The sequence below is a fragment of the Geospiza fortis genome, unplaced genomic scaffold (assembly GCF_000277835.1).
Source record: "Geospiza fortis unplaced genomic scaffold, GeoFor_1.0 scaffold40, whole genome shotgun sequence".
NCBI lineage: Eukaryota > Metazoa > Chordata > Aves > Passeriformes > Thraupidae > Geospiza > Geospiza fortis.
Genome location: NW_005054297.1, coordinates 22967640 through 22982433, shown reverse-complemented (window position 1 = coordinate 22982433; position 14794 = coordinate 22967640). Strand labels below are relative to the sequence as shown.

Below are 14794 nucleotides of genomic sequence, written 5' to 3'. Positions count from 1 at the left end.
TGTTTGTTGCTTCTGCATGGGGATTTGGAGTATGCTGAGTTTTCTCCTTGGAAAACACAGGTGTATAAACCACCTCTAGATTAATGGCAGGGTATCTAAAGGGTATTGGTCCAGACAGGGTGATGTATGGAGGAAGAAAACTGCTAATGCAGAGCGTGCTGTGTCAGATTTGCTTGAAGCTGTTCTTCCTGCTCTGGAAAGAGAAGCAATGAAGACAAAATGCTGACCTCTGTGAAGCTCATTCTTCTTCTCAGAAAATGTACTTAGTCTTTCTTTCTTGCTATTATTCTTTGTCAAGAAATTGTACCTTCTAGGTAGAGCAGATTTCAGCCTCCAGGAATAGTTGCACCAGCAAGTGATTGAAAGATATTCTCAGGAATCCACTTCACCTAAGCCCAAAACACTGTTTAGTTGTGACCATTTCACTTTTCTGCCTCTGTGGAGAGATTAAGCCTCATCACTAATAAAAAAACTTAAGTTATGAATGGAGTTCTTTTAGTAATACTTGAAAGCAGATTTTTTTCCCTTTGGCTTGTTTGCTTCCCCACTTGCTCCTAATATTAATTGTTAATGGAATAACATCCTGTGTAATTACGGTGGAAACGTGGTTCTGCTTTTAAGTATAGTTATGAGGAGAAAATATTTGTAGTGTTCTGTTTCACTTTATCTTCATTTATAAGTGTAGCATTTAGAAGAATTGCATCCTATATACAGCCTCAGAATTAAAACTTTAAATGCAACTCTGTCAATGCTAATGATTTCAATCTTTGACCTGCAGTTCTGTGTTTCATAATGTACTTATTTGTGTTTTGCAATTTGTATTTTAATTGCCTGTCGAAGAAGGTTCATGCATAACATTCTTCCTTTAAATCTTTCATTAGTTTTTTTTTTTTCTTGTCAGCAGAACATGGCTGAATGTTACAGCAGCTGCTTTACAGCCATAACTCTCCAGTCTTACTGCTGGTAATGACAGCCAACAATTTACTGTGTGTATTAAGTTAGGTTCTGTGTTGTTGTACAGCTGAAGTTTTTAGGAAAATATTTTCACAAATGTAGGACACCAAATGTCAGACTGACCTAATTACTGTTCTTCTCTACACTTTCTATGGGCTTTCTTCTCTTCTGCTAGCTGGAGATGAGTGGTTTGAAAATGTTTTCTTTAGCAAAACATTCAGATGTATTATCTTGGTTTTTATGGTATCATAGTTCTCCTTTCTGGTTAGCTGTTAGTGAGAGATTGTCTTTGTTTACAAAAGTAAGTGTCAGGAGTGAAACCTGCTGGTGAGATCCATGCTCCTCAGTTCACACCAGCTGCAGGGAGAAGCATTCCCTGAGAGTTTTTCAGGGAACCTGGCAAAAAAAAGTTTCCTAGGCAGGGAGTTGGGGAACGAGCTATAGGACGGGATTGAAGCCAAGAATTCAGGAGACTCAGATCAAGAGATCAAAAAGAAAGAAGTTTATAGTGACAGTGTAGATAGTATAAATTTCTGTCCTTTGGAGGTGTACAGATTTTTTTCAGTCAGCATAATCTGTGCTGACCCTGGCCACCAGATAACAGATGATGATCTCAAAGATTAAGGATAGATTACTGCAGCATAAACAAAGGTGATGTAAGTATTGTGGGGCTGAAGTAGTGTCCCTTGGTGAGAAGTTTTTGGACAGACGGAGCAATTTTTCTCCTTGGGGGAACAGGTTTGAGGCCTGAAGCCCATCTGTGTGCTGACACCAAGTCGGGGTTGGCAGCAGCACCTGAGCCTGTCACTGAGATTGGATTTGTAACTCCAGGGACAGCCTCCACCTTTGAGGCCGAGAAGCTGGGGAAAAGTGAGGACTCAAGGCCTTAAAGTTGACCCTGAGTCATCTTTGAATCTGCACTTGAATTATTTCTCAGAGGAGCTCAGAAACCCATTGAATGAGAAGCACTGAGCACTCTTTGTGTAGTCTGTAAAATGTTAGTATAATTACCAATTCCTCCTATGAATACCATCTACTTAATGAGACTATCTGTCAGTAATGATCTAGATGATACAGACCCCATTTGTTTGAGGTGGTGGATGTGGCCAATGATGGAGATCAAGTGAAATTAAAGTTCTAGTGGGGTCAGTAGCTGCCATTTTTGACAAAGATTTTTCTGATTGTTTATGATTAAGGATTTGCTTTTTCCGTTGTGTTTGTTGTGCTGGTTTTTGATGGGTTTGTGGATGGTTCTTTTATAACATCTTAACAAAAAGCCTGTCTAGGTTAGATTAGCTTGGTTGGTTGGAGCGCATTGCTAATAATGCCAAGGTTGTGGGTTTGATCCCTGTACAGGCCACTTATTTGTGAATCCCCTTCAATCCAGAAGATTCTGTGATCTTCTCACCACTTACAAGAGTTCTTATTACTGTTCAGCTTACCTTACTGCCAGTTCAGGATTTGATACACCTTTTTTTGTGCTTTCTAATGTAATTCTAAAGTAATAGGATTGTCTCTAGTGCATTTTTTAATTATTTGGGCATTGATTGCCCAAATCAATTTCTCCAAATCTTGAAATGTTTCTTAAAATAACCATAACACTTTTTTTAATATATATTATTAGTCTAGATAAATTCAAAAGAATACGTTTTCCTGGAAGCAAGTTTTCTGGAGACAGGAGTCTTGGGGTTTGAGTTAATACAGTTACATTGCTTATATGTTATTTTTTTCAGTTCTCATTTTTCTCTTGCAGTATTTTCCTTACAGATATCTACAGGTTAGGGTGACCCCTCTTGATCCATGTGCTGTTACATGGCAGGCAGTGGGACAGTGCTGGCACAAGAGTATCTGGGCTGTGTGAGCTTCCAGATCCAGGAGGGAAAAAGCTTGCAAGGCAGCTGCAGTCTCTGTTGGTGAGTCACCTAAAAGCCAGCAATGGACCCAGTCCAGCCTGAGGCCATATCATCTCCCGTTATCCTGCTTTCCAATTACTCCCAAAGGTACTAGCTGTTCTTAGAAATGTATCCTATACAGCTAGAAGAGGATTTTAGTGTGCAGCCTCCTTGGGTGAAGGAGGTTGGTTGTCTCACTTGCACTGTGTAGGGATTCTCATTCCCAACTCTGAGATCAGTATGGTTTGCTCAGCAGTTTCCACTATGGCCAGTGTAAATTAGCAGAGCTCCATGGCAAACTGATTAGCTGTATTTGCCTTCAAAGTCAGGTGCAGAGTTCACATACTTAGCGTAATTTCACTGCAATTGATAATAAACCAGGAAGGTTCATTTCTCTGGTTTTCCACAGCCTGTCCATTTTTACAACATCAAATTAAAAGTAGATGCTATCATGGGATAATCAAGTGCTCAACCTCATCAGTTTTCAGCTCCTTTGTGCTCCATTGAGAAGTACTTTCCAGTCTTTTTTTCTGTCAGTTCTGTACTTGAAAAGCGGCTTTCAGTGCTTCACAGATTCCACAAGAAAATATTCTTGTGCCTCTTGTGCAGACTGGGAGAAATCTAATGCTTGGCTCCCCATTATCCTCCATAACAGGGTAACACAGCAAATTATGGAGCTCTAATAAATGGCAATGATGCATCTAAGAGAACATTTCCAGGATCCCAGAATACCTTTGGCTGTGTATTAGCCTCTTCAGGCATATTTTTTTTGCCCTCTTAAAATGCAAAAAATTAATGAAATCTTTGACCACTAGCAAATGGAGGAGCTGCTTTTTGTGGCAATGACACAGCTACAAAAGCTGTGCCAAGCTCCAGCCTCACCCCCTCCAGCCTCCCCCCCTGTCAGCATGGAATCTTTTCAGGCTTCTGCATTAATCCCCAAAGACAGAGGTAAATGAAATATTAAAATTACCTTTTGTCCCCGCTTCCCTGCTTGTGTTTGAAGCAGTGTTTTTGCATAAGGGTGGAGTGGGGGCACTTACTGACAGTACTGTGGAAGAACTGATCAAAGGAATAACATTCATCCACATCCTCAGCTCCATGGCAGATCACAGCCATATCATTAACTGTGTGTCTCATCTGGTTAGCCTAGTGTGAGAGTTCTGTCTGCTTGAGTCAGTCACCAGCGGCAGTCTGTGGGACCCTGAAGAAAAGCCAATTCCATAGGATGCTAGGCAGCTGTATTTTTCAAGACTTTGCTAAAAAATCAGGAGAAGATTATTCTAACTATACTTCCACTTATTCAAAATCTTTGCAACTCAGAAATATTCTGGAGATGACCTTCACTAACTATTCAGTCTGATCTGGTGTGTGAACAATGGCAGGAACAGAAAAGAAAAACCAGTGAAACTCCAGGTGCCATTTTCTTGCAGTGCTTTAATTCTAACCCTTCTTATTTGCCCAGCTGAATCAATTTCGTGTCACACAAAGAAAGCCAGAGCTTGAAATACTGCAGGACATCCAGAACAAGTAAAAGCTTCTCTTTTGTGTGGAGTTTATGGTGGTGGTTGCAATTTAGCAGCCTTGTTAGTCTTTTTTCCCAGCCTGCAACTGCTACAAGTGTGCACATGGCGCTGTACAGTAGCATGTAGTGTATTTATCAGAAGGGCTTCTTCTCCTCACTGGTCATTCTTAAAACCACCCAAGCTGCTGGGTGTACCCCTTATGTACAAAGCTATTTTGGGTAGGCTTTCATGTCTTTAAATCTACTTTAATCTGCAATAAGTACATAATGTACTAAAAAACATAGGGCTATAGTAATCCAAATAACTTAGTCAAAAGCATCTATAACTTTTAACAGCAGACCCCTAACTGATTGGATTTGTAATCTAGGAATCCGCCTTGGGAGAGGCAGTCTGAATTAAAGAAAAAGTCTGAATTAAAGGACTATTTTGAAAATAACCTATTTTCAGGCCAGTGGTTATGTTTCAAAAGGAATCATTTATTATCTTTAATGAAATTGAAAATTTCTCGTTGAGTTTAAACTTTGCTTATGATGCTATACTGGGCTTAATTAAATCAGTAAAGCAAAAGTAAGCCTTGGAAGATAATTTTCTGGTTTATATCTTTCTGTCTAAGGAAGGGAAGAAAACATTGGATAGCAATTCTGTTCAGAGACTGCCCCCATATGTTCTGAGAGAATTTCCTCGAAGGTAGTGATGGGATTTAATGAACTGTTTTTGTTCATAGAAACATAGAATCAAAGCTCAGCAAAAGCCAGGAAACCTGAAGTTCCTCTTTTAGGGACAGTTGATACTATTTTACCTCCAATCTATCTTCATTTCTACATCTAATTTTCAAAGATTATATTTTCAAGGGACAACTGTGAATGCAGATAATATCCATCAATTTGAAAAGGTGCTAAACTGACAGAGTTGTTTCAAATTGTGTTTAGAGGTTGTTTTTTTGTTTTCTCTAGCAGTTCTTCCTACTAAGAGATTGAAGGATTTTTTGCTGCTGTTGAACCCCACATGTCCAGGATCCATCCCACCTCATGAGATGAATGTGGCCCAGCTGAGGGGCTGCTCTCAGCTCTGCTCTCTTGCTTTTGCAGCACTCAGGCCTTGTGAGACTGCTTGTGTATTAGATTTGTGTCCTTAGTATGACTTCCAGCTGTTCATTTGCTCCTTGGTTTTATCCTTCTGAATACCATTGCCTGCAGGACATTTCCAGAAGCTTTCATTTACTTTTACCTTCAGGATGTTCATTTGTGCTGACCCACCTGCTTAGTTTGAGTGCTGTAGATCTCCTCTAACAATAATTCAGACAGATTTCTCTTGGATTGTGAGAGGTAATTATGGGAAGGGAAAGCCTTTCCTTCAGAGTCTTCAATCTGTACCCAGCTCACCTCTTTCTCATTAATTTTCTAAATATGAGAGAAAAGGGCCTCATCACCCACATAAGGACTCATTGCTTTTTTATGATATATATTTTTTTTATGAAGTTTAGCAATGTAGTAAGAAAAACAAGAATCTGTGATGAAATTACAGTGGAAACTTCTATAAACTGAAAGTCAAGCACTTTTAGAAGTTTCTTTATAGCTGACTCTTCACAGCTTTCTGGCTCACCATTTGAAGAACGGGGTTTTATCTTAATATTTCCCAAACAAAAATGGAGTTTAAAAATTTAATGTGATTATAGAGAGACTTGGAAGTTGAGTTTAATACAGCTTGGCTGCTACCTGTTGCAGTGCAATGATCATTTGAACGGGTAGTTTACATTTATCTAGGGTAAAAGTTGTTCAGAAAAGGGGACACTTGAGTTAAAAAAGAAAGAGTAACTGCCATAGGCTAATGTAACAGAGACAGATTTTAATTTCTGAATGTTGATGATTTTATAAACATTGAAATGGGTCATGGTTTTAGAATGGATAAAAGATAAAACAATGCCTTACAGAGATATTAAATGTAAAAGAGTTGGTGCATTTGAAAATACATTTTAATAAATTTTAATTATATTTGCTTAGAGAATTAAGTATATAAAATATTCCACTTTTTTTTACTTCTTGAGAAATTCACAAAGCCTTATCAATATTCATTAAGCTAATTTGACATCTTTTACTATGCACAGTATAGAAACTGTCTTCAGGTGGAGCAACCACTAAATTTTTATTTTTGTCATTTATTTTCTTAACCTACGTCACATCCTGGCCATCTCATCAACTCCTCTTAATTTCAGTTTGATTTACTCCTGCATTCACTTCCTCCAAGTAGCCAAGTCTGTCACTAACATTACACATGCATAAATTTTAATTTTCAGGTTTTTCAAACTTTTATTTAGGATTAGTGTCAGCTTCTGCTATTTGCTTTGAGAAGCTTTGATACAGTATCAGGACTCACTGCAGACAGAACCTGGGGCAGTCACCAGTGAAACAGGGTAACTGAGTTTATTCCCCCTCCTGAGGCACCTTCATTGGTATCACTAGGGTGAAGGGACACTTCTTGCTTAACAAGACATTGAAATTCATTATTAAAAATGCAGAAGCCTAGATCAAAGCTGCATTCAGTAGGTCACCAGTCATTTCTGGGGCTGTCACTGTGCCAGCAGCACCATGGCCCCTTTCCTCCTTTTCCATTACATCCCTGATGCCACGAGGTCAGTAGGACCTAGTCCTGATTTCTGTTGCGGGCTCTTTGCCTTGGTTTTGTATAACGTGCCCGTGGGTTTGGCACTGAAGGTCAGTTTGTCTGATGTGTCCTGCACAAGATGGACTCCTCTCTCCAGCATCTGTCTTTGTTCAGGAGTTGAGCACAGAGCCTTTTGTCAGTCTGGGTGATACGGAGGGGTGCAGAGTGCAATATGTGCCATTCCTCGGATTCAATTACAATGGCCAAATTTCAGCTGTTTCGGGCAGGTGGTTCCTATCAGTGTACCTACTGTGCGCATCATCCAGCACAAGTGCTTTCCCATTTTCATTTCCCTCATTTTCGTTCTGCAGGCTGTCAGAGCTTCTCTTCCCTTCTCACAAATCCTTCAGTTCCACTGTGTGTATCACTCTTGCAATGTAATGATTCGAAGCCCTGCTATGCAGTTTGCTTCTTTGTAACACACCATATTTGTTTCTGTTGCACGTAGCTTCACACTCCTTTGAAGTTCATGTCATTTTTCTCTTACCTTGAAAATTCATAGGTGAAATTATCTCCTTCCTTCCTCTGAATGTTAATTGCAAGCAGTTATAAAAATCTTTGCTGGCTACAGTTTGAGCTACTGCTATACTTCTTTTAGCACAGTTTTTTGTTTGTAATGTATCTTTTCCTATTAAGTATTTGCCTCCCTTTTTCTCAGTCTGTATTTTTTTGCAAAGCAAGTTTTGTGGGGTTTTACGCTCTAACTGAATCAAATTCTTTTTCTATCTCAGCACACCAATCTTTGACCAGTTGGGCCATTTTTCAGTCAGCTAGCTTTTACTTCCAATATTGTTCTTTCATGTATGTTCAGTGAGTCTGTGCAGTAGTTCTCAGGTGGAAGGATTTTTCCAAATATTTTTAAGTTTAGCAACTTTACCCTTCCAGATTTTGTGATGTTTTAGGAGCCTTTGTCCTTTTAATGTTTTGACCGTAAGAACTTTACAGCTTTCCACTGTAATTACTCACATAATATTATGGTATAATAGCTCAAGTCTGATTGTTTAAGCATCTGAGTAGGACATTTCATGAAAAAATTACTCCCACAAACATAGCTTTGTACTTGACATTTCTATATAGAAGCCACTAAACAAGATATTCATTCTTCTCCTTTGGGCTCAGTGCAGTCCTTTTATCTGTGTAAGTGATCCTGTTGATACATAAGGACTTTTCATATCGGCCATGATTGCAAGACTGGACTCTTGCCTTCATATTTTGGAGACAATTTAAGGCCTGTTCAGCAGTAGCTGCTTGTGGCATGGAGTGGAATTCATGCTGTGCCAAGCACTCAGTTTCACACAGCTTATTACTAATTCCACTCTAATGAAAACCAAAAGGCCATCCTGCTTTTCCTCTTCATTGCTCTTCCTACAAAACAACAAATGTCAGAACATCTTGTGGAATAGGAATTAATGGGGTAACATTACATTCAATTTCTTCACTTTTTTTTTAGGGAATTGCAAAAATTATGGGTTTGCTGCGGTTCCAGTCATTAGGTAGTTTTGTTAATTGCAATAAATGTTCTGAACTTTCACGTCTAAAGAACAAGGGGTTTCGTTACTCAGGATTTATCACTGGAAAAAATCTATCTATTCAAATATAATTTGTAAGTACTTGCCAATTATTTTGGAATTCTAAGTCTCTGATTTTTTTGTCTTGCATCTGATTTACCTGTGGCAATTGCCTTTTTTATAGGCCATTCACTCTACTGAGGGAAATGCTTAGGAAAGATATTGTATCTACGAGAAGTAGAGAAATCCTGCATTTTCCCAGTGATTTCTGGGACTACATTTCTTCTGTCAGTAGCAATTTAGTTATAAGCATTCTCGTTGTAAGTCCTTCTTTATAAAAGGACATTATGTTTTGATCACTTAAAACCTGAAGTCAAAAAGGACATGTTGTAATTAGATTTACATTGGTAGGAATTGAAAATGTATTGTAGTAGTCAGAATCCTCAGGGGAAGGTTTCTAATAAAATCTCTGTTTAATTTTTTCATATGTGGAAATACAGTCAATATTGAAATACGAAATGTCAATAAATGTAAAAAAGTATTAGCATTCAGTGTATGTTACACTGTACAGCCTTGCCAGTTTGGATTTTTTTTCACAAAGCTTTGTTTCTCAAAGTTTCTAAGTGCTTATAAAAAAGTAATCTCTAAAGGAAAATGAAATTAGTCTGTAAGAGTCATGAAAATGTGTAGTTTAAATTTTTTTTAAGCTACCATATAGAAGTGAAAAGAAAATTATCCATAATGTTTCTCATTACCATGAATGCAAATGAGGGGATGATTTTCTAACATTCATGTGTGGGATTCACTGGCTGCCTGATGGTGGCAGAGACCCCTCAGCTGTTTGCTTGCTATTTTATCGTCTCTACTGCCTTGGATAAAAGACAGCAATCTAAAAAAGTGTTAAGGCAGAGAAAATATGGCAGAATACTCCATTAACATGATGTCTTCTTCAGTAAACTTCTAACTTATGCACGGATTCCTGAAATATTTACCAGTCCCAAGTTCACTGCCAAATCCTAAACCGGTGGCAAAGGGAGAAGTTTTTATTTTCCAGTCAGGATTTCCAGGATGATACCATCTGCTCCCATAGCTCCAAACAAAACACCAGCAGTAATTCAAAACAAAATGCCCCAGGATGGAATAATTTTCCCTTGGGGCTTTATTGCTACAAGACACAGGACACAGAACCCAGTTTCGTGTTGGCACTCTGCTAAGGAAACATTGCCTGGAAGCCATCCAGGTCTCCTGTGGCTTTGTCTTTTCTTCTCTCTCTGACCAGCCATCACCATGAATGTGCTCCTTCTGGCCTCTAGCTGTAAAACTCATAAGGCTAGTGTTGATCTGCATTGATGGAATTGCATAGTTGGGTTGGACTTTCTTAAGCGTGTTGTTTCCCTCCTGTTCAGCACAGATGCCCTTGTATTCCCCTTCCACCACAACTTCAAGGAATAAGTTGAAGAGCAATATTTGAATTCTGAAAGTTGTCGATGTATTTACTGCATTAGAAATGTGGTCTTCTTGATACTGAAAGAAAATGAAACGAGAAAATGCTTGTTTTCCACTACAAAATTCCTGCTTATAAATTTGCAATATGTTTTTGTCATTATTCTCTAACAATAACTTTCAGTATCTCATTTGTTTTCTATATTGTCTGTGGAAAAGACTGAGTTAATTTAAGAAAATGTCACATATTTATTAATGGAATAAATGGAAACATGGGAAGCATAGCAAATTATTTGCCTATAAGTCACATCACCACTGTGAGACTCATTTGAGGAATTCTAAATGTTTAGGAAAGCAGATGTTTAACTCCCAACAGCTTCTCTTCAGCCATCGTCTTTCACCTTTCTGCTTTTCTCTAGCTAGCACATATGAGAGTGAAATTAATTGAAAACTTTTTCTCACTTTCAAATGCACATTACTTCACATGGAGTACTGAGACTCATTAAGTACTTTGGCAATTTTCCAGAGTTTCTTTCTTTCTCTGTTACTTAGCAGAAACAGACCTTTTGGGGAGGCTATTAGGTTTTGTTGGGATTTTTTTTTAAAGGAGTTTGTCTACCATTCTCTAGATCTACCACATTGCCTATTTCTCATCTAGAGCCCCTCTTTGGATGAATAAAGGTAGATATTGGTTGGTCTATGGTTTATCTATTGGTTTATCTATGTCTTTCATAGCTTTACAATTCAAACAAACATTCCTACAAACACACCAGAGGGCACACACATATGGGCCAAACATCTTCATTATTGTTTGTGTTGCTTTATTCATCCTTCAGGTCTCCTGTAATGGCTGGAGGTCTGTTTGCCGTTAACCGGAAATGGTTTTGGGAGCTGGGAGGCTATGATCCAGGATTAGAAATATGGGGAGGAGAGCAGTATGAAATCTCCTTTAAGGTAAGTCATCAAGCCACTTCATAGAATACTTCCTTGCTGGTATTATCACAATGCTTTCATTCATCTGGGCTTCTGGTTTTTTAATTAAAATTAATTTAATATAATACTTCTTTTCATTAGGAATTTCCACAGTGCCATAAGCAAATGCTCTGAGTGTATCACACTGAGTGTAGCTCCCTCTGAAAACATGGTAGCTTACCACTGTCAAAGAATGAAGATCCACCTTTTCCCTCTTATCAAGTCTTCTCCACTTGTCTTCCCTCAGATGCTGTGTTTGTGCTCAAGTGTTGAGCTCAGTTCAACAAGCCAACAGAGAACTAATCCAGCAAAAAACAAAATGGAATATTTCTTTCTGTCCAGATCAACAAGTTTAATCATTTCTGGGGATAGGGTCCCCTGTAGTCAGCTCAAGAAAATGGGTGGAAATACAGAATGTCCCAGGATGAAAGACTCCTTTCAATAGCAGTGGATCACTAGAGCACCTCAGCTGCCATGAGCTGTTGTCTGCAGGCCAGCTGTTCCAAAGCAAACTTTTTTAAATTGCATTTAAATTATTGCAATTACATATGAGGAGTTTTCAAGTGTTCAGGTTATGTACAACCAGCCATGTTATAGTATACCTTCATGTCCCATATGTGGACATGTGTATTGAAATCAGTTACTTGGCATTTACATGTAGAGCTGAAAGTCTTGTTACGTTCTACATGTAAGGCAGGCATTTTTATTAGTTTGCTGAGGACTAACATGTCTAATTTTGAGTTTATTTTCCAGTATACCCAAGGACATAAAAATTTTACCTCATGGTCTCTACATGCAAAGTTTTGCGAGGACTTGATAGAGTTTCTTGACTTAGATTATTTGAGTCAAATGTATTTGGATAAAGCTTGGAAATGAAATTGCAATTCAAATTTAGCTCCAGGATCTTTCCAGCCTACTTCCAAATTCTGTCAGTGTAAAGCTCTTTAAATAAATATAACATGTCAGCCATGACTAATATCAGATATCTTGCAGATGAGTTTCAGCTGTAATTAAAACAATGCTGAGGCCATTCTGTTGAATGAAATGTACAGTGTCACCCAGCACTGGTTTTCCAGGCTGTCTTTACAGGAGTTCCAAGAACTGCAAAATGTTTTGCATTAACTGGCTTACTCTCATGTTTCTCCAAATCATTTTTATACCTTAGGAAAATAAAACAGGAAGACAGGGGAAACTTAATAGCTAGACTGTATGTTTAGAATATATTGATTTACCTTCTGTCCATTTAGATTGTTTCAGAGGCAAATATAAGTAGTTACTTGTAGCTGTCACAATGGACTCTGACAGGTCACCCATGATTTTATTATCCTATTTCAAATATTCCTTTTATTCATCATTGCAAAGAATATACTTGTTGTTCTCTCCAGACTTTGTATAGAAACCATGGTAACACAACTGGAAATTGAGATACCAGACTGTCCCAGTGTGTTTAGTTCAAGTGATAGATTTTTTTTTTTTGAGGCAGCTGTGGCACACTGGGTCTCATTTCAGTTATATCTCTGGATCTCTCTCATTAGTATGTAATAACCTAAGGGTCCTTGTCCTTTCTTACTAGTGTTAAAAGAAGAAAAAAAATAGTCTTTAGAAATTACTGCCAAGTAGGAGTAAATTCCTATTGGAAGAATTTAAGAGATGTAAATTAAAAAAAAAGAAAAAAGAATGCTGTTTGGTTTGGAATAACAAAAAATTGGAAAAAAATCACAGAGGTGGAAGAGACAAAGAACTGAGAATTTTTTATGTCAGAATCACCACAATCAGCTTGGGAAAGGTTTCTGCTTCAGCAGATTCTACTGTAGCTATAGATTGAGTTATCTTAAAACTTATTAAATGAGGACAAGTTGGCCAGACAGTTCAATTTACCAGATCTGTTGAGAAAACTTGGTAAGATAGTGGACTTGCAAATTGTTCCAAAGTCAGTGAAAGTCAGTGAAAAAGCCAAACAACCAGACTGGTTCAGCTTCCTTGGCTTCACTTGAGTGAATCTAGAGATGGCAATTTACTCTTTCTTAGAGCATCCACATCTATGCCTGTGAAAGTGTTGTCGGACAGGTGCTGTGCATTGATGCCACATCTTACTTTAATTTGCTTGGCAAATAATTATTTGGAGTACTCTGGGTGGTGACACAGCCACAAACTGTCTCAAAATATGACCTCTTCATTAAATAGTTTCTTAGATTAAATTTTACATAAGAAAGTGTTCATGATTTTAATTTTTGGCAACATCAAGGTCCGTTTTTTTTTTAATTAAAAAGGTGTATGACATCCTGCTGACAGTACTCTTTGGTGTGTGCTAGACTTGTAAAAGCTGGCAAAGCACTGGAGCTTACCTGATTAATAGCATCTCTTCACAATAGCAAGGAAAGCCACTATTTGGGAAATCCTAGATTTAAATCTGTTGGACAGGCACTATTATGTAGTAATTACCACAACACGGAGTAGCAAAACATACTAATGTCCTGTGTTTCCTTAAGACCCTTGTGCTTGACCTTGGCTGTTTGCCAGGTGCCCAGCCAAGCTGCTCTAATCGCCCCCTGCTCATGTGAGTAAGGGAAAGGAAATAAAAGGCTCCTGGATCAAGATAAGGAGAGGGAGAGATCACTCACCAGTTACCATCATAGGCAAAGGTGACCTGAACTGGGGAAAAAATATTTTATTACTGGTCAAATCAGGGTAGGGCAATGAGAAATAAATGCAAATTTTAAAACACTTTCCCCCACCCTTCCCTTCTTCTCAACTTCACTCCCAATTTTCTCCTCCTCCTCCTCACTCTCAGGAGAACAGGAAATGAGGATTACAGTCAGTTCATCATGTGTTGTCTCTGCTGCTCCTTCCTCCTCAGGGAGAGGAGTTCTCACACTTTTTACCTGCTCCAGGGGCAGCAGGTCCTCTGTGATCTCTGCTCCACCATGAACCTTCCAGGGGCTGCAGGGGCACAACTGTCTCACTGTGATTTTCACCACAGGCTGCAAGGGAATCTCTGCTTCAGCACCTGGGGCACCTCCTCCCCCTCCTTCTTCCCTGACTTTGATGTCTGCAGAGCTGGTGCTCTCACATATTGTCACTCCTCTCTCTGTCTAAAGTTGCACAGAAACTTTTCCCTCTTCTTAAATCTGTTATGCTAGAGGCACTACCACCATTGTTGGTGGCCTTGGACCGGGGCATGTCCGTCCTGGAGCCAGCTGGCATTGGCCCTGTTGAACCTGAGGGAAGCTTCTGACAGCTTCTCTCAGAAGCCACCTCTATTGTCACTCTGCTACCAAAAGCTGGACATGAAAACCCAGTGTAATCCTTTGCACTAGACATTCCTTAGGCATCATAAATCATACCGTAACAAAAATGCTAAGGGTGATTCTCTTGCCTCTTGAAGATAGTCATCTGTATCTACAGTTGTTTTATCCTTATCCATGCCAATACATTTTTCAAATTCTCTTCATCCCTGTTTTCCAAAACACACCTCCAAGTTCATTAATCTCTTTCATTATCATCATAATCACTATTAATTCCCTCCACAGCTGTCAATCTTGGCAGGGGATAGGGAATGGGGAGCATTACCACTTGTTAGTGCAGTTGTAATCTATATGAAGGACTGACAAATGTGGAATATTGCCAGTCTTCTCAGAATTTTAGAGGTGCTGGTGAGTATTGTTGAAATACGCACAGTCATCAGTTCCCAGTTTACATGGTACCGTTTTAATATTTCCTGACAGGAAATCCCACTTCACCCTCCAGTAAATGGTTTTGCAATTTGCAGACCCATTGACTGTAGATTTGCAGTCAGTGATCCTATTTTTCAATTTTTTTTTCATTTAGAGGAACATTC

The 14794-nt window shown here is 38.7% G+C and overlaps 1 protein-coding gene across 1 annotated transcript in view; it reads left to right on the top strand.

Moving 5' to 3' along the window:
• GALNTL6 (polypeptide N-acetylgalactosaminyltransferase like 6) overlaps positions 1 to 14794 on the top strand; it is a 273134-nt gene that overhangs the window by 219835 nt on the left and 38505 nt on the right. Inside the window, exon 6 of the mRNA XM_031066187.1 lies at positions 10821 to 10938. Within this exon, the coding sequence (XP_030922047.1) occupies positions 10821 to 10938 (118 nt within the window). The remainder of the gene's footprint in view (positions 1 to 10820; positions 10939 to 14794) is intronic.